Raw genomic sequence first — 22972 nt, forward strand, 5'->3', positions numbered from 1 at the left:
GTTGAAGCCCTGCCTTCCTGTGAGCGAAAGTGGAACCAGAGCCAAGGCTGCCCTGTATGGTGGTGGAAAAGGGAGGCTGTCCTGACATCTGCAACAGCAAACTTGCTTGTTCAGGCATGTAGCTGGGGGAGGGAAGACAGCACGTCTGGAGATGAGGAAATAAGGAGGATGATTTGTGGGCTGAGAACTTTTAAAAATTATACTCTTGGTTCCTTCTGTCTCAGCTTGGATTTTCTTTTTTTTTTTTTTTTTTTTTTTTTTTTTTTTTTTTTTTTTTTAAATATGGATACAATTTATTTCTCGTGGGCTGTTTAAAAGCACTGTTAGAATGGGGTAAGTGCTTAGTCAAAACGAGCAGGCTGCTGCCCAGGGACAGAACAGCTGGAGCTGGTCTCTGCAGCTTTCAAAGCTTGAGCTACCTGACTGCAGCACAAATAAGGTGAGTTCACCGTGTACTCCAGGTACTCGGACATAGCTGGCATTGACTGCGAAATGGTTATTGTTTGACACTGTCAGTTATTCATGAAACAACCGAAGCTAAATTGAAACATGGCAATTTAAGCTGGTGTTGCCTGTCTATAGTTTTGGATTCAAGCCTAATCTGGTGGAAAGGGCTTGACCCGCCCCAGTGCTACTGAAACCCTCTGTGTGTCTGGGTTACTGTCACAGCGGTCATGCATGGGCCCACACCGTGGAAGCTGGAGAAAGCTGGGCCTTGATTATTTTGAACAAAACAGAAAGAAGCTTCCTTAACTTGAGTGAAAGGAGAACTCTGCTCTGTTGCTAGGAATCGAGCTGTTATAATTAGTCTGTTCTTCTTTAGAAGCGTATCTGTGTGGTACGATGGGTTAGCATGTGTATCTGCCCAGAGAGAGATTTTTACAGCTCTCCGGCCCAGAAGTAGTGGCCGCTGGGATGGTGTCCATGTCCTCCTGCAAAATGCGGGCTAGGGAATCCCACCCAGCAGTTCTTTCATTTAGCCCAAACAATTGGGGTTGAATTAAAGGCTTTTTTTAAAAGGGCCCTCCCAGTCTTTTGGCTTTTCATATTCCAAGCCATGGAGTCCTCCAGCATTCCTGTTGAGTTGTAACTGGTCAGTCATCCTTTATGTCTAGCACTATGGAAATAATGCTGGCAGTGGAGCAAGACTGCAACCAGTAGTTGGCTATCTGCCATGAGAGTGTGTCTCCCTTCCCCCTCCTCACACGCACCCACTCTGGCTGTAGCAGTGAATACACTCTCTTTTAAATGTGTACTTGCTTCTAATGATTATTATTTCATTTAATTTAGCTATTTCATCTGCATCTCTAGGTGTTGGCAGCACCTGTAGGGGTCTAACAGGTAAATTCTAAAGATAGATGAGGAAACACTGCTGTTTTGTAATCCTTTCTTTATTAGAACTTTATGAAAATATGGGTTTTTTTAATTCACATATAAATGTTGGGTCTGGGCTGATGCATTGATGGCCCTTGACCTTTTTTTTTTTGTTCAATTGGCATACTTGCACAGCACTCAGGTGTGCAGTAACTGGCTGGTTGAGACAGCTAGGTGCTACAGTTTCTGGGTTTTTTAATCACCTCTAAATGTGACGATCAGTCTGTCCTCCCTCAGGGTGTATGTATTGCTGCTGCTGCTCTTTTCTGTCACAGCATGTGTCCCAGATCCCATAAGGACACCTCTTGCCTCTTTTTTTCAGGTGGAACACATGCAGGATGCCTTTCCTTCAATGTAAGACTGAAACTTAGCCCCATGTAAAGTAATAAAGGAAAAACCTGAATTAGTGTCTTTTCATCCTGTATCGAAACCCAGCTGGTAAACTCTGCTGTTAATTTTCTGCTGGGATTTGGCTGAAAGCGTGACACACGGGGAGGGAATCTGCTGTTTGCAATGTGTTTGAACAGAGCCGGGGATGGCCCCTGCTCCTTCCCACCAGAGCAGTGTGAGGAGGAAGGAGATTTTAGCTGTATGTGTGCACGAGCAATCTCTAGCCATAGGGTGGAAGGGTGCAGGGATACTGGTGCAGTGGTAAACCGCTCGTTCTGATCAGGATCAACTCAATTAAAGGTCAAGACTCCTCCTGCCTTTTTTGTAGGCAAGACACCCTTTCCTCACCCTGGCAACAACGGAAAATAGTATCTTGGAAAAATGTGAGATTTCCTTCTGTTAGTAGGCAGAGAGGGAAAAACAGTTGCTGAGCATCTCCCTCCCCCCTCTCTTGTTTAATATAGTTTATTCATCTGTAAGTTGTAGTGAGTAACTTACAGCTACTGTCTTGCCAGACTGCATGAATTATAGATGGCTCTTTTATGAGTTTTCGTGTTGACTCCAGCAATTAGTATGCGTTGGACATAGTTATCTTTATGGCATCTACTGTAGCGTAGGTTTCAGCTCCTCTGACTTTTTAATTGCTTTCTGTTTTAGCAATCAGTCATCTGCCTGTCTTGCTAAGGAATGCAAAGAAAACACAACCAGCTTGATAGAAACTTGCAGTTCAGCATGGAGCATTAGGTTTGAAATGATGTGGTTTACCAGAAGGAAAAATGACATAAATAGAGGATCTTTGTTCTCTTTTTTTGTTGTTGTTGTTGGTGGTGTTTTTTTTTGTTTTTTTGTTTTGGGGGGGGTGTGTGTGTGTTACACACAGTGCTGCCAGAAGGCTCCATATATGTTGGGGTCCCATTCTGCTAGATGAATGGTTCAGGAGCCTGTGCCTGTATTACAGGAAAACTACGGGCATAAACTTCATGATTTTGAGCCATATATACTTAACGCATATCAGCAGACCTGCACACATCTTTGCACGTCTGTGTACTCTGAACTCTTGGACACTGCTGTTGGCACCTGTGGGTGCCATCTTCTGTTCAGTACCTCCGCTTGCTCTGTCTTGAACTGCTAAGTGGTTTCCTGAATCTCTGGTCCCCTTGTGTGTGGTTGTCTGTCACTCTTTCCTGTCTGCAGAAGTGTTTTGTAGGTGTGAAAGGAGAGTTTGTCAGGTCTGCTGTTCGACTCTGTTGAGGCTGGGGTAATCTAATTTAGCTTAATGGGCTTCAAGAATTGGTGGGGAGGGGCAGGGAGCATTTGAAGGCCACCATTACTTGGCTTATGGCAGTCACAGGTTGCAGTATGTAATAAAACTTTTCATAAGTATTGTGTGCTGAAACAACTCAAACTTTCAATACTCCCAAATGGCTGTAGAAACAATAGTCCTATATCACGACTATGCCTTCCTAATGGTGTCTGTGGGGTTTGGTTTGACTGCTGGTATTTTAATATATATAGTAGTTGAGAATAATTGTGTCTGCAGCTAAAAAGTATTCCCTCATCTGACTGCAGTTGAAAAGTTCACGTGCTGTTTCATTGCTTCCACTGTTCACTTAATCATATTATGGAAACATAAGATGAATTTCTCAAAGCACAGTCATGCGGGTGTGAAGAAGGAAGGTACTCCGTCCAGTGACACTTTGTGTTCCTGATTGCGCCAAGCAGAGTGACTCACTTCAGTGGCATAGCGCTGATGTTATGCCGGCTGGTGAAGCAATTGCCTGGTGCACAGAATTTGAGCAGGGCCTACACAAGGGGAGTTGCTTAAAGCCTGCTTACGTGTGGATTGGCAAGGAGATTATTTTAGGAAGAAGAGAATTTGCGCAGTCAACAAGGCTATGGTGAGGGAGATAGCCACCTCTGTAACCACTCAGTATGGCTTCGTGCTCCAGCACTCAGCTTAGCTGTAAAGCCCTGGAGAGGTGGGTGTAATTCTGTCAAGACAGGGTTTCCTCCACATACTTTGAAGCCAACAGAAGTTTAAAGTATAACCATGCTGAGTTTGGGGGTAGACTGTGTCTCTGTATCGCAGTGGGAGGACTCATGTAAGCAGGTTTTTGGTTTTCCCTTTAAATATGTAGTGGGAAAAGGCTTTTGGGAACCCTCTAGGATAGTGCTGCTGTTACAGCATATAACTTCCGTACAATCAGTCTCTCAGTTTTGTGGGTTGAAGGATTTCTCTCACCCCCCCATCTCCAAACAGATTAAATAGCTCTCGTAACTCCAAACATAAGACTTTGATAAGGAGGAGGGTATGGGTGCTTGAGCGATGGAGAAGAAAGGAAAGGGTGTACTGTAGGCTTTGCCCACATGAAAGCTGCAGTTATCAAATAGGTGTAAAACAATATTGTTTGTTAAACTACATAACTTCTGAGCAGTTACTTGCTCATTCAGGGAATAATGTAAGATAAACAAGAGCTTGTACTGCCAGTGTTTCTAGCCCTGCGGTAAAACAGTAATTCACTTGTGCTCTATCGTTGCTGACTGAGAGATTTTGAAAAATCCTTTTATATTGAAGAAACTGTGAGCAGATGTTCCTGGGGTTTTGCACTGGTGGAATTGAGAGTGAGGATGCTTGACATCCAGAGGTTATTCTTAGGTTTTCATGGATGTTTTTTTTTTTTAATTTTCTTTTTTTTTTTTTTTTTCTTTTTTTTCCTTATGTTCTTTTCTTTCCTGCAGCAGTAGGCCAGCCTCTGCCTATCATCTGGGGAGGGTTCTTCCTCTTCTCACTTATTTTTCTCCAGCCTGGAGCCACGTGCTGCTCTGTTATCTTCCTTGTACCACCCTTAGGTCTGATGTTGCATCTATTCCCCAATACAGTAAACTTTACTCTGTCCCCTGCTTAGTCCCGTGCCTCTGACAGCAGGCAGCAAGCACCGATTCTCACCTGCTCACCTCTCTGCTCGGTGGGAAAGGGACAAAGCAATGAGGCAATCTCCCCTGCCATCTCAGCCATGCCTGCAGCTCCAGGAAGACTGGCTGGTGAGGGGATCTTTGGATGCACCTTTATTCAAACCCCTGTGGGGTAAATCATAGTGTTGCAGTAGCACATGTAATGCCTGCTCCTGGGGAGGGCCATTTGGCAGGCATAGAGCTGATAACATTCCTTTTCCTTCTGCTTCCCTATTTGCAGCATATTCCTAGCACCCTCCCAGCAATTTCCTTTCTCATGGTTAAATAAGCATCAATGTAAAGAAAGCAGCTCTTCTGTAGCGCTTCTGCTTATGTCATTTCAAATGCTTTAGTTGTGCCAGTTCAGTACCAGCCACTGACACTGCGATGTGCAAAGCCCATCAGTGAGGCCTCACTGTCTTCATCTTGCACAAGATATGTATGCAGCAGTGACTGCCAAATTTACCAGTTGGGTTTTAGTTCAGACTTTTTTCCACTGCTTAGACAGGGGGAGTTGTCTTTTGCACCACTTCATGGCTGGCACTCCAGCTGTCACTTAGTTCTGCTCTGTTTTATACTGGAGAATGGCATGAGGCTGAAGCATGAGTGATGGGAGATGCACAGGGCACATGCCAGAACACACCCAGACAAATGCACAGCTAATTTCCCCTCGCCCCTCCCAAATGCCAAAATTATCCCACCATTAAAATCAATACCCCAAATGCTGTAATTTAAAATTCCATTGCATGGTTGTGTTGGGAGGAAGCAGCGTTGGGGTCAAACCTCTTACAAAGCTCCCTGTGTGCAAAGGCTTGTCCAAAGCCTTATGGGCTGCGCAGTACTGCCAGCCCTCCCATTTAAGAGCAAGTGTGAAGAAACTGGTAACCAAAGAAGTGGAGGGAGAAGGTGGAGCTGCAGACCAGCCACAGCTTGGCAGGTGACAGCTAGGGAACCGCTGCTTTCAGCAAAGTCTAACATAGTGCTGCTAAGTGCCCTCTGTGGGCAGCATTTGGCTTTCTTAGCTCCCTGCAGCTGTGAGAGCAGTGTATCCTGGGTCCAAATCTTGCCGGTTATGCTGAGCATCTGTAACTTGGCCAAAGAAGACTGGCTGGCTCGTGCGTGGTTGTAGGACTGTGGTATGGTTGTGGGATCTGTTTGGAGTGTGACCCAGTGTGGTTCCTCTGAGCCTATCCTGTGGAAAAGCAGCTCCCTGGAAGGCAGCAGTGATCTCGGCTTTGTAACTGGACATCTCACTTGTGGAGAGCAAACCACTTTTGACTTTCTGCCACTCAATTATTTGCCCTGAGCGAAACATCCTCCTTTACTGCTTGTGAAATTCATAAAGCTGTTGAACTGCTTTTTCTACCCAAACAGAAACTGTTCCTGCTTTGGTCTTTGTTCTGCAGTTAACTCCCAACTTTCTTTTGAGAACATAATGCAGATGAATTCCAGTTTCCAGAAGGATCTCGCTGCAGCCAGGCTGTGTCTGGAGTAATGCTGATCTCATTTGGGTGGAACAAGCTAGTTGTTGCAGAATAATCTATTACTCTGTTCCTAAGCTTCCCTCTTTAAGTCCGCACAGCAGGGATTATTTACTTAAGGATTTATGTGTGTGTTGGGGATCTAGTTTTGTTTGACCCTTCCAACAGAACAAAATGCAGTCAACTTTCTGGTGGTTTGAATTGTGCCTGAAGCGTGCCGCTACTGTGGAAAGCCCAGGGCCAGCTTGGGACCCACGAGGGCCGTGGCGCTGCACCTGAGACGATGAGGGTACAGCTCTGCAGCTTCCTGGCCATCTCTGCCTCTGAACCAGTTCAGCAGCTTTTTAGCAAAGGAGCCCGAGTGGCTGCATTGAAACTCTGAGTGCAAACTTCAGTTTCTCTGTATCACGCTGTTGCTGGAGACTGATGCAAATCTTTTGACATAGTTTTCAGTGGAACCAGCATGGATCTGAGAGGTCTTACAAGCTTGGCAACTTGTTGGCTCCTCTTGGGTATCCCTGCTCTTTGCTATCTCGTATTTATTGCTCTGCCTCCCCACCCTGCAGTTCTACTCCAAGGTTTCCTTGAGAATTGGCTGTATCCTGAAACAGGCTTTTCTTAATGATCAATAATGCAAACACTTGAACACAGTCTTGTTAACAGAAAAAAATTGGAGTTTAAGTAGAATTTGTTGCATTAATGCTCGGTCTGTGTTGATATGAGGTTACAGGCTAGTCTGCAAATACCTGCTTGTGGTTTATTTGACAGTGTATGATTCTAGTTCACAAAAAACAAACAAATAAGGCTTCTTATTTCTTTTCTTTTTCCTATTCCTAGTAACAGCCTCTGCAACTGAAGATGTCTAACAATGGAGTTGAAACAGAAGACAAACCGCCTGCTCCTCCAATGAGAAATACCAGCACTATGATTGGATCAGGAAGCAAAGATGCTGGGACTTTAAACCATGGCTCAAAACCTTTGCCTCCCAACCCAGAGGAAAAGAAAAGGAAGGACCGATTTTACCGTTCTATTTTACCAGGAGATAAAAGTACAGTATTTTGTCTCTTATAAACCTCCTGTCTGAATGTTGCTCTGAAAGACCTTAGTTGAGCACCTGATGCTTAGTGATGGTTTAGGTTTTAGAAAATGTTGTGTGTTTGTTTCCTGCACAACTGTCTTGGTCATTTTGGGGTACATAAGGTGCTGGCTGTAGACCTGTTTTTTCTAATGATTAATCCTGCCACATTTAATCCATCCTGCTTAATCTGTTTCGTGCTTTTTTTTTTTTTTTCCTTTTTTTTTCTTCCCCTTAAATTACAAGAACAGTGTCCCTGAAAACTGGGACTAGCTCTACCACCCCCCAGCCTGAATTTTCCTTAATGGTCTTGAAAATTATAAATTTTTGTACCAACTACAAGTTGGCCATTTAAAGCTGGCATTGGCAATTCCTTTGTTGGGGAGCAGGGGGAGGTCTTTTGCTTGTTTTGGTGTTCTAAGCAGCAAATAATTTGGGTTAAGCATGACTAACAGGCCATCTCCTGCCAGGCCTGTCATATGTTACTGCATGGTCACTTTGTTCTAGTGTTTGGGTCAGGCATTGTCTACTTGCTGTTAAGAATAATCTGTTACTGCAAATTCTTGTACATTTCTTGTGAACTGAAGGATTTTTCTCCTGTTATAGGGACTGTGACAGATGGAAATGGAGATAGGAACTGTGAACTGTACATGAAATTCTAATTTTTAAGATCAGGATATTTAAAAAACCTCTCTCATTAACCTTTTGAAGTGATGTAAGAAAAAAATATCTCCATCCCCTAATATGTGCTGGTTTCTTTTTATATCTGACCTATTTTTTTGGAGTTCCTCTTTCTAATACCTCAGCTTTTTGTAGAGTCTGCATTGCAATGGTATCTGGACACTGGGTAACTGAAGTCAAGCCTCGGTATCTTCAGCTTCCTGGGCTTCAGGAGGGAGGCTGCCTCCTTAATTTTTATTTGTGAAAAGACTAATTGTAGTCATAGTTTCACTGCTTTAAATAAGCAAGATGTAGGTTCATTTTCTACAAAATATTGGAGCATTCATTATTGTTATTATCTGATACCTTTGGCAACTTTGAATTGTTTTACAGATGTGGATTTTTGAATCTGCAATCCAGAAACCCATGAACTCAATGTTAAAAGTTTGCCAGATCTCGGTTAGAACTTGCCATTACGAGTATTAATCCTAAAAAGCTGCAGGATTTTTGTGTTGGCTTACTTAAGGGAGTGGGGGTTTTAAATCTCTAGGCTCAACAGTTGCAGAGAACAAAGAAATCACCTGAAATTTATAAGAGAGTAAAAGAAATACAACCTGAAATGCTAGTTTGAACTGGATTTTAAAGGAGAGCTGCAAAAGTGAATGGTTTGGGTAAAATCAGCAGACAGACTGCCACTGATTTGAAGATGCCTGTGTTTACTGAAGATTGGCCAACGTGGCAGATGCTTCAAGACGTGAGAGATTTCTGTTTAGCCAAGCCCAGCAGAGCCTTCTGTTGCAATACACCTGCCCAAATGAGAATGGTTGCGTCTGTCCTCTAATTCCTGTTGAGTAAAAAATACCTTTAACACTGTCACCTTCGCTTCAGATTGGTTGATTTTCATCTTATGAAAACTTTTTCTAATCTCATGATGACAACTAAATTCCCAGTGCCTCCTGCTGCTTAAACATTAATGAAATTCCCAGGTGTTCAGACAGTCCCTTTGGTTTGTGCCTGAAATAATTTGGGTGTCATTTGTTAATTTGGCTGGACTAAAAGGGAAGTTGGTTTCCCTTCAGTTAGAGGAATGTAATTTTGGGCAAATCCATGACCTTTGGATCTTTAGTCAGGGAAGCCAGTGGTTGTGTTTAACATCTGCTGGGGTTGCAAAGAATCTGCAAAGATTTGAAATGCTCAGCGGTTAATTTTGCTAGCAAATATGGACCTGGGCTTTTATATTGTAGTCTGAGAGCGGTTGAAGTTGATGCTGTCAATCCCTTCAGAGAAGTGGTAGCTCTTTACTCTGGGCAGGGAACAGTGCTGGAGCAGGCACTTTACGAAAGATAGGTGGGAAAGATGGTGAAGGAGTTGTGCTAATATGCAAAAGTGCAGCTCAAACATATGGAGTCCTGCTGTGGAGCAGGCGACAGACCTGTTGAGAGCTTGTGGGTCCAGATCAGAGGGGAGGCCAACACGGGGGGGACATCTTTTACAGGTTGATGGGTCAAGAAGGTCAGTTCTAGCTGAAGGTGCTTTGGAAAGTGTCTTTTCCATTGTGCTACCTCTGTGCACAAACAGAGCCATGGTGTAAAGGACACATGGGGCTTAAATCCTGGGCCTCATACATGTTTGTACACTTCCCATTGAGCTGTGTCCCCTTGCTAGGCGTCATGCTGTGCTTGCAAAATTTAGGATGTAATTTATAGTCCTGATTTCCTCAGTCCCAGCCTAAATCCTAAACCTGTTATTTAAAAAAACCTGTCAGCTTAATACTGGGTGAGTTCTATCCAAATGGATGCAGAGCTTATGTGACTTGTTGCTTTCAACAGGAGTTGTGAACATCTGAAGTTTCTTGGGCGCAAAGCTGATCAGTGTCCTAGTTGAGGGTATGAATTTGGCACATTTAGCTCCTCTGAGCTTTGCTGAGTTCAGCTGCAGCTTTGCATGGAGGCAGGGTTTTACCCACAAGGTGACAGTTTGCAGTGCCTGGGAGCCCTTTCTGTGGTGACACGGGGAGCACTTCACACAGTGTTACCAGTGGAGAAGACTTTTCTCATCTCAGTATGCTTCAGGATGGGGTCACAGGCTTACTTCATGGTAGGATGTCATGTTTCCTAGTTGCAGCTCAAGTTGCCAGAGCATCATAAGGAAACTTTATGGGTGGCTCTTGTAACAAGGTCAAATGTGTGAGGTTTTGAATGCTACAAAAAGCAGTTGTGTTATTAATGGTTTTAATACATTTAGGCTTTTATATCTGTCAGATTTTGGATCAAAAGCTTCTGAAGTTCATTGTCGTCCGAGACTGCTGGAAGAAAACCTCTGAATTCATGTGCCAGCTTTCATGTGTATTCACATGATGGTGAATTCAGTCTGGGTACTATAAAACTCTGAGTGTGGCAGGCAGGCAAATTTAAAAATGTGTACAGAGCAGTTATGGTTTCACCTGCTGTAACATTATTGCTAAGGCAAAGTGATTTTAGCATGAGTTTGTGGCAGCTGTCCCAAAGGGTTGTTGAGTGTCAGGGAAAATGCAAAGGGTTGAGATGCTGTGGGAAATGGTTGCAGAAAACGAAGATAATTGGGAGAACATTAACTGCTTCAGAGGTATGAAAACAACATAAGTAATAAATGCAGAAAAATCTCTTCCTGTTTCTATATTGCAGTGTAGCCATACTGAAACTCTCTACCTATGTGTCGAACATGAACAGAGAGCTGGAGTGTTGATGTGACAGGCCATTATATTATTTAATCAGTTGCTCCAGAACTGTTTTTATTGCTTTGTATAGCTGAGGCTCATTCAGGCCATCATCTCCTGCTTTGTGTAAGTTGGCAGTGAGCAGTCATCTCAGTTTGCTGGTTGAATGGATAGTGGAACAGTTGGTTGCAGAGAAGTTGGGATTTGGGTGTGTGGCAGGAAACTCAGACTGTCTGAACGTAGAACAAAAAAACACCTAAGTGTATTGACTTCTGGATAGCAACTTAATGCCCTTAAGCTTTTTAGGGACACATTCAAATCTACTGTGGCAGTCATCCTGGACATGTGTTGGCGTGGATCACCCATGTAGCACTCTAGCACAGTGGTGCTAGTATAGGTGCCCTCTTCTTCCTCACCTGAGCGATGGGCTTCTAGGCTGAGCTGACACCCTGCTCTTTGGCTTGGAGGAATGGACTGATCCTGTAGACAGGTCTATAGAATATGGTGCCGCTGGCTCTTTGCATCTCTTTTCTTCTTGCTTTCCATCCACCACTAGTGCATGCAGCTTTTTCTGTATACCTGCTGGATGCAGCTGCTTGTTCCTTTTTTGGCAGGCCTCCGTGCTGCAGATGCTCACCATCTGCTACCCAGCAGCTGCTTCTGTCTCCTCCTAGCTTCCCCCTCTGTGATGGCTCCTCCAGCATTGCAGCTTTCTCTCCTCCTTCCCCTTGGCAACTCTGTTGCTCTTCTGTGATTCAGCTTCCCCCATCCCCTTTGTTTGAAAGAGGGATCGAAAACAATCTGTTCCATCTTCCTGTCCCAAATGGAGCATCTGATTCCTTTCTTCCTCCACAGTTACTCTGTGCAACAGTAACTCTGTCTGTAATGACACAGAGAACAGTGCCAGAGCTGGCACTGAAGGAAACAAGATTCGGTCCTTTGGGGCAAGCCCTGACCATCTCTTACGCAACTAGCCACCAGCAGTGTCTTAATTGCAGTATTGGACATTAACCTCACGGGTTTCTGAAATACCTGGCATTTGTCGTTCATATTGCCAAAAGTGCACTGGGGAATGTCAGCCACGAAACAAATTCTGTTTGGCTTTAGATAAAAAAGGTAGCAGCTGGGAAACGTTTAGTCACCTTCTCCTGGCTCTGCTTATTTTATAACTGCAAGCAGCAGCAAATCTGAGTAGAACATGGTTCTTCCTTAAACTGATCTCAATTTCTTGAATACAGTAAATATTAAAAGGAAGGTGGAGTCCTTAATATGTCATGAATATGGATGATTCCATAATCCAAGTTGTAATGATAATCTTGTTTGAAGACCTGACTTTAAAATTTACAGGGTGCATCTGCTTTGATTTATTTCCTTTCCTGTATCTTCATGACTTCTGCTCCTCACCTGCCAGATTCTGCCCTCTTGCTCTGTGTCTTCAAAGCTTGTTATTAAAACCACATTTAGTTCATTTTGTGAGCAGAAAAATATAAATGGTTTTGCTCATACACGATTTGGTAGCAGAAGCACACATGTTATATTTCGTTTTCTTCATAAACTCTGTTTTGAGGAGGTAGGATGAAGGAAGCAATTTATAAGCAGTATTTGTAGTTAATTTTGTCCCTTGTGACAAATATGAGAGGCGAAAGTATATTTAACAACACATAATATTTTTTTTAAAAGTTGCTTAAAACAACAAATAAGAAAATGTGTTCAAAACTGCATGGATTCCACTTACTGCCACTGTAGTGCTTTTGCCTCTGACCTGTATAAGTTTGAGTGAATATTTTAGGTAAATAGCTCTTGTGCTGTTGAGTCTAGCCCTACCGGTTGATACTTGACATACCCAAAATGTCAGTTTCCTTGTCTTACACTTGTCCTGTGTTGCAGGAATTTGATTTTTGTTGTCCACTCACTGTGGCTGTTCTTAGTGAGGGAACAAAGTTTTTGAACTTGCTGTTTGTCTGCCCCAGATCGAAATTCTATGACTAGCAAAAGGGGGGGGTTGATTGGGTAGGTAAATTGGAAGTTATTGGTGAGATTTTAATTTTTGATGGATTTGTGGATTTTTGTTGTTGTTGTCTCTTCCAGCCAATAAAAAGAAAGAGAAGGAGCGGCCAGAGATCTCCCTTCCTTCAGACTTTGAACACACGATTCATGTGGGGTTTGATGCAGTCACGGGAGAATTCACAGTAAGTGAATCTGGAGGAAAAGAGAACTGTGTGGTTTGGCTTATTGCTGGGAGGAGCCAGGACCCATTGATCTTTTATACAGTAATGCTGGAAAGGCTATTACCATCATCTAGTCTGATCTCCTTTGAAACACAACTGCAGAGGTTACCCACTAATTCCTGCTGAGAGACTGTTTGTCAAAGTTGGCACATCCCAGGAGCCTAGGCTGCCAGCAAACTTTTCCTTTCCTGTTTTTTTGGCTGTTGTGGACAGCAAAACATGGTATATTTCTCCTCTGTTCCCCCCGCCCCCTTCTAGAGCTGGATTAGGTCTACAGCATAGTCTGTGTCCACCAAGTGGGGTTCTGAGAGTTCCCCTTTAGAAGACACACAGCTGTGCATAACTACCTATGACAAAATATGTACGTGCTGTCCTAAGGCTAAATGTCAGATGCTTTTATGTTTTTTTTTATTGGCATGCAAAATACTATGAAGACAGAGTTGTATTTCATCATATTATTCTTCTTAATCTGATTACAAGATAGTATTTAATAGCAGCAGCAGTTGTCTGTGAGCAAGCTGTTTTTACCTGTCTTTAATATGCTTCTTTTTCAGGGACTTTGCTCTTCTAACGTTTGAATCGCATGTACAATTGTGTTTTGCATATCAGCCTCTAGACTTGCCCAGGTTAACCTAGATGTACCAGTGGGTCAATACCTGAGTGGCGTATCCAGCCATCCTTTTGAACAAGAGGATAACTTTATTGGTGAAGGATCCCAGTCACTTGCCACTTTGTGCAAACTGTTATTCTTGGTGGTGATGAAAGGCACAAATCTGGTTGTACTCCAGATGTATTTATTTTCTGGCTGAAATGATGTCCCTGTAATGAAATTCGGAGCTTCATACATGACGTTAACGTCTCTGCTTTCCCAGCTCTGGTTACAATAGGCACCAAACTGCTATTCTCAAAGAACTCTAGTGTGGCAAGAAGACCCAAATGAATCTTGCATGTCCATTGTGCTAGGTGCTATACAGTGCATGTTACTTCTGTAGTCTTTCTTGGATATATGTAAATATGTGTATACCTGACCATAAAGGGTTTGTTGTTGGTTTTTGTTTGTTTGTTTGCTTGAGGCTTTTCCTGAACTGCAGCATTTGGGTCTGCTCTTTTCTGTTTTTTGAGTTTTGGTCTTCAAAGGACCTGGGTCTCACTCAGAGCCCCGTGAGCAGAGTGGCATTTGCACGTCCATGTAAGGAACGTGTGACTTGTAACACAGGTGGTGGCTAGGAAGGTATCGATCCACCGCCTCTTTTCCTTTCCTCTCCTCTTCTCTTTTCTCCCTATTTCTGTCACAGCACTGCATAACCCCAGAAACTGTGGCGGCGGGGGTGCATGCTGTGAACCACTGTGAGCTAACAAGGTACATCTCCCCACAGGGAATGCCGGAGCAATGGGCACGTTTACTGCAGACTTCCAACATCACCAAGTCGGAGCAGAAGAAGAACCCCCAGGCAGTGCTGGACGTGTTAGAGTTCTACAACTCCAAGAAGATCTCCAACAGCCAGAAGTACATGAGTTTCACAGGTACGTGGTGATTGTCTCATATGGTTGTTTTGTCCAACCAGTAGCTCTGGAAGGAAAATGTGAATGAGATTCTCTAGCTGCTCAAGCACCCCTCTTCCTTTAAAATGCTGTTCTGTTAATCCTGATGCCCAGCATAGCTGCAAAAGAGGAGGTCAGTCAACTGGCTAACTCCCCAAAACACATAGGTTTTCTGAAACTTATAGCCAGCATCTGGAAGGCAGATCCCGGAGTGTTGTTGCTGGGTTCCCAGTGATGAAAATCCATGGAGAAAACAGGCAGCTGAATTTCGCACCAGTTTCCGTTTCCACCATGGGTGTGGATGTTGCTTTGTGCATGCTTGGGGTGAGGGTCTCTCTGCTCCCATGTGCTGTGATTGAGGAATACGCCTGCTAGGTGCTTGATAACTGCTGGCCGGATTCCTCTGAAAATCAAAGCTGCTAAGGTTTTGTGCCTTCTTTGTATGGATTACCTGGCCAATGGAGGACTCCGGCAGCCACCACTTCTTTTCCCTTTCAACTCTAACTCCTTCCCTTTCTAAATATTAATGCCTGCTTTGGTTCTTTTTAAGAGGATGGAGCCATGTCACCAGAACTGGTATTAATTAGGAATGCTCCAGGCAGGGATAAAAGCACAAATCTTCCCCATGTGTGCCTGGATAGTCAAACAAGAAGCCTACCAGTTGATTCATGGGATCCTCTGTTGCTATTCCAGGAAGTTTAGGTGTCCAAGACTGAACATCTTACAGGTCTTGGGCTAGCTGCAGTACCTCTGCTGGTGATTTAGCCCACTGAAAATATTTTGTGTATATGGATGGAGAAGAGTGTTCATTCAGGTGTTGCTCTGGGAAATTCCACCCTCCTGCAGCAGGGATTTGGGGCCCCTGCATTTATCTGCAGATTTTTTTACCCTCTATTCCCATATCTGCCAGGTGTCAGCTTGTTCTGGGTAGCTGAAGGTAGTGCCTAGGTTTGGGAGCAGCCTTTCTTCCTGCCCCTTCCGAAGGGAGCTTGTTCTTTTCTCCTCTCCCTGATGCTGCTGCATTTACAACTCATTTATTTATAATGGTATTGCTATCTGTCTCTTTCAGATAAATCAACGGAGGATTACAATTCATCTAATACGTTGGTAAGCCTTATACTCGCATTCTGTCTCGAGTTTGGGGATTTAAAAACTTGCATAAAGTAGTTAACTACATGTAAACTTTTGGTTTGCTTAGTATTTTAAAATCTGAACTATATATATTTGTATATTGAATACATATTTATAAAAACAAGCATGCTCCTTTCACTTTTTTTTCTCAACTGAGGGAGAATCAGGTAGGCAGAAGTGGTTTTTAGTAGTGAAGAGAAATTAGTGAATTAATGAATAGAAAGGGTTCTGTTTTCATAGAAGTCAATCTGTTCCTGTATGTAGAATTTTATAACTGCTCTGCTTTCAGGTTTTATGTCTCTAAACATCCGTGACATAACAAAGTTTAATTACTAACCTACAAGGTCTGATTGACCAAAACTAATGTTGATTAGTGTTGATTAACCAAACTAATCTCCAGCAGAAAAGGAAGTAAAAGGTTCTCTTCTTCTCTGCTTGACCTTTACTCTGTCCTTACTTAGGGCAGGCACCACTCCTGTTTGCTTTGTTAGGACACATGATATGTTTCTGCGTGTGCATGTGAAATGGAAGAAATAAAACTTTCAATTTGAGATGATTCATAAAACCCCACAATTCCCTCATCTCTTGTTTTCTCACTGCCATGCCATTATCTAGAGTTGGCTTGTTCTGCTCCCTTCTGGAGGCAACACATTCAGGTCTGACTGTTTAGGACTCCCTGCAAAAAGAAAAGGAGAACGTTTCTGCTGTTATTCATGATTACATGTCATTGTACGTCAGTCCTCAGGAGTTTAGAATATCTGAGGCTGTTGGATTTTAAAGTAAATCGTGAAGAAAGCAGTAGTTACCAGTCTACTGAGATAGCCTGATGTTTTTGGAAGACACTAGGTAGCCTTTAATTTGGGGGATATTCAGGAAATTCCCAGTACATAGGTGTTTTTTCTTGTTGCTTTTAACAGGTTAAGCTTTTGTGTTACGTCAAGTGCACTTTAGCAATTATATGTCAGGATGCTGGTGACTTCAAGTATTTTAGGTTCAGTGAAATACTGCATTGTTTTCCACCTCTTTCAGAGAGTACTTTATTTTAATACTTTTTCCCCTGCTACTCTTGGGGAACTGATGATGCACAAGCAAAACTCGTCTAGTGGGCTGAGGATCTCACGAAGTTTATTTTGAAATGTTTATAGTGTAAAGAATGCCATGAACTTCAAATCCAGTTTCAAATTTAAAAGGTTCAAAGTGACTTTGGTTTCTAATCTCAGTATTGCAAAAAATTCCAGGTAATTTTTTTAATCACTTGTAAAACTTGATATTTTTTTTTTAATTGTTATTCCTATTTTTCATAAAATTTTCTTTTAGAAAGCAATTTTAAAAGGTATTTGAAAAGATTTTACCGGATTCTGCTTCCAAAAATCTTTCATTACTTAGTTCTCAGTCACAGTACCAAAGCTGGTGTTAACTTGACGTCCCAACTGTTAGAGAAAACATCAAGATTTTGATGCAAATTAAAACATTTAAAGACTGAAATGTCCAATCTGCATGATCTGGGTTTGAAGCAACCAGCAAAACAAAAAAGATGACGTAAACAGGGACAGATGTTTCCAAACCCAGATGTTGTCCCCGGAATTGCTGGGTCTGCCATGTGGGTGTTGGGAAGGCAGTGAGAGAACCCAGGCGGGTCTCAAGTCCTTGGGAAGAGGATTGCCATCATGTAGGCAGATGATAAGCTCTATCTGAACAGTTGCGTTGGGCAGTGCTGGACTGCCCCTCCACTTCCCATAAGGGCTCAGGATCTTTGGAGTATGAATTTTTTGGATATTGTAACTTGGTAGCCTGTTCTGATTATTATTTTTCTGCACTTGCTTCAATGCAGTCTCTGTTAGGAGCTTAATACAATGTTTGTGATTTTGTTTATAACAAGCGATTGGGTTTTTATTTTTGCTATTTGTGTAACCACATGGAGAATGTGAAGGCTGTCTCTGAGACCCCTGCAGTTCCCTCAGTGTCTGAAGATGAAGATGATGAAGATGATGCAGCTCCACCCCCTGTGATAGCTCCACGACCTGAACACACAAAATCTGTGAGCCGAAATATTTCCTTCAGCCCCTGCCACTGCAGTCACAGTTGGGTCTTGCCTGTGGCTCCTCATCCATGCTGCATGGCATGGTGCTGAGCCCTTCTTGGGAGGAGGAGGGAGGAGGTGGGAGCCATTCCTTCTGGCAGAGCACCTTCATATTATCACCTGCCTAGTTGTGGGGGGGACAAGAGAGTCCTTGCTTAGTGACATTAGTTGTTAACAAAGTAGCTACAGAAATGCATCCCTGACAGCAACAAATACAATAATGAGATGAATAGAAGTGTTTAAGTCATCTGACTTGTATTAATATCTACATTTTTCTCAACAAAATTAGATATACACCCGCTCTGTGATAGACCCTCTTCCTCCTCCTACCAGAGATGTGGCCACCTCTCCTATTTCTTCTCCCTCGGAAAACAGCACAACGGCACCTGATATGCTGGTCAGGAACACGGAGAAACAGAAGAAAAAGCCAAAAATGTCAGATGAAGGATCTTGGAAAAATTAGGTATGTCTTTTTTTTTTAATTAAATTCCAGGTCCTGCTGTGTTGATTTCCCAAAATCTTAATAAGCTGAAATGTTTTGACATTCCCATTTTGAGATCTCTTACTGAAGACATTGCGTTGTGACTGTGTGCCAAAATTAGGGGCAGATGTAAGAAGGGAGTATAAATGTAAGCTGAGCACCTGTGATGCCAACTGAAGTCCCTGGGGAGTTACAGATCCTCAGGCTCTGCAAAACAAGCCCTGAATAAGTAGCATCTACTTAACTATGAAGTCTGAGATTGTTCCACATCTTGATATTCTGTAGCTCTGGAGCATAGATGATTATATTGCAATGTTAGACATAGGGTGTCTAAAAGATGGAGAGAAAATTAGTGCATTCCTGAGTTCACCTTCCACAATACCATGGTGTAAAGTGACATGGTTATTTTTAAGTGCCTTAACATTGTGTGGGTACCCAAATCAGTGGTGGTTTCTAAGAAAAATCCATCATGTCTTTTTGTTGTGTCCTAGTGTCTTTAACAGTCCCTACCTTCAGTTCAAGTGCTTCTCTGCTGCCTGGTATTTTTGGGTTATGCTGTGGCATATCCAGTGTCTGAACCAGCTCTTCTGGGCAATTGATTGCTATCCTCCAGCCTGGGCCATTTTTTATTAGGGTAGAGCATTTCTCAGTCTTTGAACTACTAATCCTGTATTAATGACATATGTGCCTTGCTTGTCAGTTGATGTAAATTGTGTTAGCTCCCCTATGGTCAGGCTGGTCTCCTCAGTTGAGGGTATACCCTTAAAGGTCAGTATTTTATGAATCAAAGACTAGTAGCTAGACGAGGGGAAAATTTAATCTGAGGGTGTAAATTAAAAAAAAAAAAAAAATAAAATGGCATCAGTGTACTTCATTCCTTTAAATAAAGCCTAAATTGAATTGATGGCATGTTAACTGGAAATGCTTGCTATTGGAAAACTTATAGCCATTGTTCCAAAACAGCAACTTCACTTACTTAATTAGCAGGACCTTTGTAGTATTAAGGATTCAGCCATTTTTGTGACCAGGTAGGGCAAGCAGGGACTGTGGCAGGAAAAAGGTGCTATTCTGATACAAATACATTCACTTCTGTAATGAAGAGAAATGTAAGTGCCACTCTTTAGGAGTGTCAGGTGGCAGATGCACCTTCTGACACCTTGCTTGCTCCAGCAAGTGGTGTTCTGTGCTGAAATGATTCTTTAGCATTGAGGGGTTTTGTTATAAATAGGTGGGTGTGTGTGAAGTTCAGTGGCTGCTGTTAGGTGTCAGCTTCTAGATTTGGGCTAGTCAGAAGTAGGCGATGAACTTTAATCCTGTTGTAAACTGATGTTTTTCCACTGAAGGCAGTGGAGTTGTACTTGTGCAAAGACATGCAACCCTTTCATGTTTTGGTTTGACATGTGAATAACATGACTAAAATCTTAAAGCATATATATATATATATACACGCATACTGAAGATGTGCAAAGGTTAAAAGGAAGCCGATAAATCTCCACCTCTTAGCATTAACGCAGCATTGGTGCAAACATTAATGAATCCTCACCTGACTTTTTGGGAGGTAGGAAACATTACCCCATTCTACAGATGACGGCATTAAACAGGGCAAGACTGGCAACTGCCTCTTGTCACTGCAGCACTGTCCTGTCACTGCCATAGGGAAACATTTGCCTCAGTCTGAACTTGTAGCCCGTGTTAGGCTTTGAGGGAAAGTTTACGAACATTTGTTCAGAAATGCTTGCCCTCAGGGCAAACAGCACTGCTTCCACAATTGTACAGTGGGGTTTATATAGTCAGATTTCTCTCCCCGCCCTCCTCTCCAAACATGGACCATATTCCCTTGCCTTTGCCTCTGTCTGCCCTAAACCCTGTGGGTTTGGCTGCTCTCCAGCAGCATCTGAAAATAGCCTGCTCTTACTCTGCTTGCTACTGGATTTCTTGGCCTAGTGACCACGAGCAGTTTCTTTGCCAATATACATCTGTTTAGGCTCAGCCCTAGACCCCTGTGAAAGCAGTACCATATGTTGGCAGCTTGAGTGACTTGCAAACACCAACTCAGATGCAACTCTGCATCCCTTGATCCTATTAGCCACCCTGGTGCTGTTAGGGAGGAGACTTGCTCCCAGCTAAGCTCTAGGAATTGTTGGCTCTGATTTCTTTAGCCTGAAAAGGGTGCGATTGCTGCCTGCCATAGGGGTATTATGAATATCAGTAAATGTTTGCAGGGAGCATTGAGTTTCAGTGATGCTCCTTTTGTGAGTTTCTCCAGTTTACCCTTTGGCAACCCTCCATACAATTCGCAGGAGTCCAGCACCTCTATGCAGGCTGCCCACTGCCTGCCCTTGGGCTGAGAGCTCCCTCCCCTCATACAGAAAACATTTTGTTCCTCGTGAATACCAAATCCACCTTGAGCCTGAGTGGCCCTTCACCGCCTCGTGTTGCAGAACACCATGCAAAGTGCTTTTCCCTCTGAGGGGTGCAGTAATACGCTTTCTTCTGGCTGAACAGCCACATTAGGGGGGGAATGAGCTGAGATTGCCTCGGGTTGCTCTCCAAAACCAGAGCAATGCTGCAGTTGCATGGCAACTGCTGCTAAAACCTGTGCTGACTGTTGGGTTCCTAGAAAAGCAGCTGAGCATTGCCCAGGCCAGGGGGGGTTGACTCTGAAGGGTCTCTCCAGCTTCCCCCCTGTGTCTTGCAACCCAGTCATTGGGTCAGTAATGGCTACGGTCATACTGGTTCAGAAATGTCATAAATACTTTTGTTCTGCCAGAAATTGTCATGGTGTAGGGAAATCTTTGGCTAGATTTGCAACAGACTGTTGGCTCTAAGATAAATAAGGCCCTGGCCTCCAAATTCAGAGGACGTTGCAATGCAGGGGCATCTTAGGTCATCCAGTGTGTTGAAGCTGGCAGTGACTTTTAAGTTGCAGGTTTCCAGCAAATAATTGTACTTACATGTGTGAGGGCCATGTGTCCCCATCCTGTGCCTCGCAGTGTTCAGTCACCAGCTGCTAGTGAAGGTTAAATGTGCTTAATGTCTGTGTTCCACCGTTTCTGAAGGGAAAATACCTGTAAGAGGGGAATGCCGCAGCTGGTATGTGGGTAAATAACTAAGGACTTGCTTGGTGTTTGTGTGCCTCTTGATTTCTGGCAAGTGGTTCATGAGGCTCGGCAGAGCCCGCTGTGGCTGTGGGGCTGCTCTTCAAGTACAGTTGGTTCTTATAACTATACGAAAAAGTACTTACAAAATCCTCTTGGTTTTTTTTTTTGTAGGAAGTATTGTGAGTGTGGGCGATCCAAAAAAGAAGTACACGTGTTTTGAGAAGATTGGACAAGGGTTAGTATATGCTCCTTCTCTGTCCTATACCTTTCTTTATGCTAAGAAGGAAGCACTGAAACCAGGCTAAGTTAGTCTGCTAGGAAAAGCTGTTGGTAATGCTTTGGAGAGTTTATTTTGTTTGGTTGTTTTTTTGTTTTCTTTTTCTTTTTTTAATTCTGATTGTTTTGGTGGGTTCCACCCCCCCAGCTCTTCTCCTTTTCCTGGCAAAGTCCTGAGTCACAGGGAGCGGGTTTTTTGTGTGATTGTGTTTTAATATAAGAAAATATGTCATTACATGATCAGGTTGCTAAGTATAGCTGCAAGCAGGGAAGGAACTGCTTATTTTCAGCATGCAAGACAATCTTCAAATTACAGATTTACTTTCTGAATTAACTGTCCTCAACGTGGGTGTTGCACGCCTCTTAGCAGGGTAGGGGGAAAGTAGGCGTTGTGGGAGAGGCTGTAGTGAGGCAAATCACTGAGAGATCTCCTGTCAGCTCCTGTGCTGAGGCTTAAACTCAAATTTCCCTCACTACAAATGCGACATTTGTTTACTTTAGCTGATCCTATCTGCTTTGTAATCATGTTGGGCAGTCTGCAAGCCAGGGCAGTGCAGTCATGCCAGTTTATACGGGATCAACTCATGGTCCTACAAGCTGTGCTAAGTTGCTGGTTTAGCAGCAAGGGTTTGGATGAGCATAGTGTCCCTTATTAGGAGCTTTGTTCCCCATAAATTCTCTAGCTTCTGTTCCAACAGCAGTCTTGGCTCGGAAGTATTTCAGATGAAATTTACCACTGGAATTATTGCATGAAAAGGAACGGGACTGAGAGCGCGTCAAAGAGACAAGTGGGAAGGGGCATGTGTTAAGCTCTCAGTCTTGCTATGAGGCACTAGTAAGTGTTTTTTTTTCTTTTCTCTCTTTTGTTTAGAGCCTCGGGTACAGTTTACACGGCAATGGATGTGGCTACAGGACAGGAGGTAAGTGCTACCAGAATACCACAGCAGTGGATTTTGGATTATGTCCTAAAAGTTCAAGTTGATGCTACAAAATAAAGACAGTCTTTCAGGGGTTCATGACATCTTATTTTTAATGGGGTATTTATTTCCTTACTAATGAGGCATGGATGAGTGGTCTGAGCAAAGAACTGGAAAAAGTGTTTTCTTAAGTTTTGATTCCTGAATCATTTCATATTTGTAAAGACTCTTTCTGTGACCACAAAGGCTAGAAGCAAATGTTCGGACTGGATGGTTTCTCAGTAGAAATTTATTTCTTTATCCCCATATTGAGTGCACCCTCAGCAAGTTTGCTGATGACACCAAGCTGTGTGGTGTGGTCGACACGCTGGAGGGAAGGGATGCCATCCAGAGGGACCTGGACAGGCTTGAGAGGTGGGCCTGTGCGAACCTCATGTAGTTCAACAAGGCCAAGTGCAAGGTCCTGCACCTGGGTTGGGGCAATCCCAAGCACAAGTACAGGCTGGACGATGAGTGGATTGAGCACAGCCCTGCAGAGAAGGACTTGGGGCTATTAGTGGATGAAAAACTGAATATGAGCCAGCAATGT

General features: G+C 43.2%; 1 protein-coding gene across 1 annotated transcript in view; it reads left to right on the forward strand.

The window, feature by feature from the left end:
- The first annotated feature begins 921 nt into the window (after positions 1-921).
- PAK1 (p21 protein (Cdc42/Rac)-activated kinase 1) overlaps positions 922-22972 on the forward strand; it is a 36035-nt gene continuing 13984 nt past the window's right edge. The window contains 10 exon segments of the mRNA XM_010576602.1: positions 922-1341; positions 7035-7245; positions 12716-12816; positions 14232-14379; positions 15467-15504; positions 17450-17566; positions 17898-18051; positions 18054-18071; positions 21362-21425; positions 22338-22386. Coding sequence (XP_010574904.1) covers positions 7056-7245; positions 12716-12816; positions 14232-14379; positions 15467-15504; positions 17450-17566; positions 17898-18051; positions 18054-18071; positions 21362-21425; positions 22338-22386 — 879 coding nt within the window. The 5' untranslated portion in view covers positions 922-1341; positions 7035-7055.

The sequence above is a fragment of the Haliaeetus leucocephalus genome, unplaced genomic scaffold, assembly GCF_000737465.1.
Source record: "Haliaeetus leucocephalus isolate CR32 unplaced genomic scaffold, Haliaeetus_leucocephalus-4.0 Scaffold536, whole genome shotgun sequence".
NCBI classification, from domain to species: Eukaryota; Metazoa; Chordata; class Aves; order Accipitriformes; family Accipitridae; genus Haliaeetus; species Haliaeetus leucocephalus.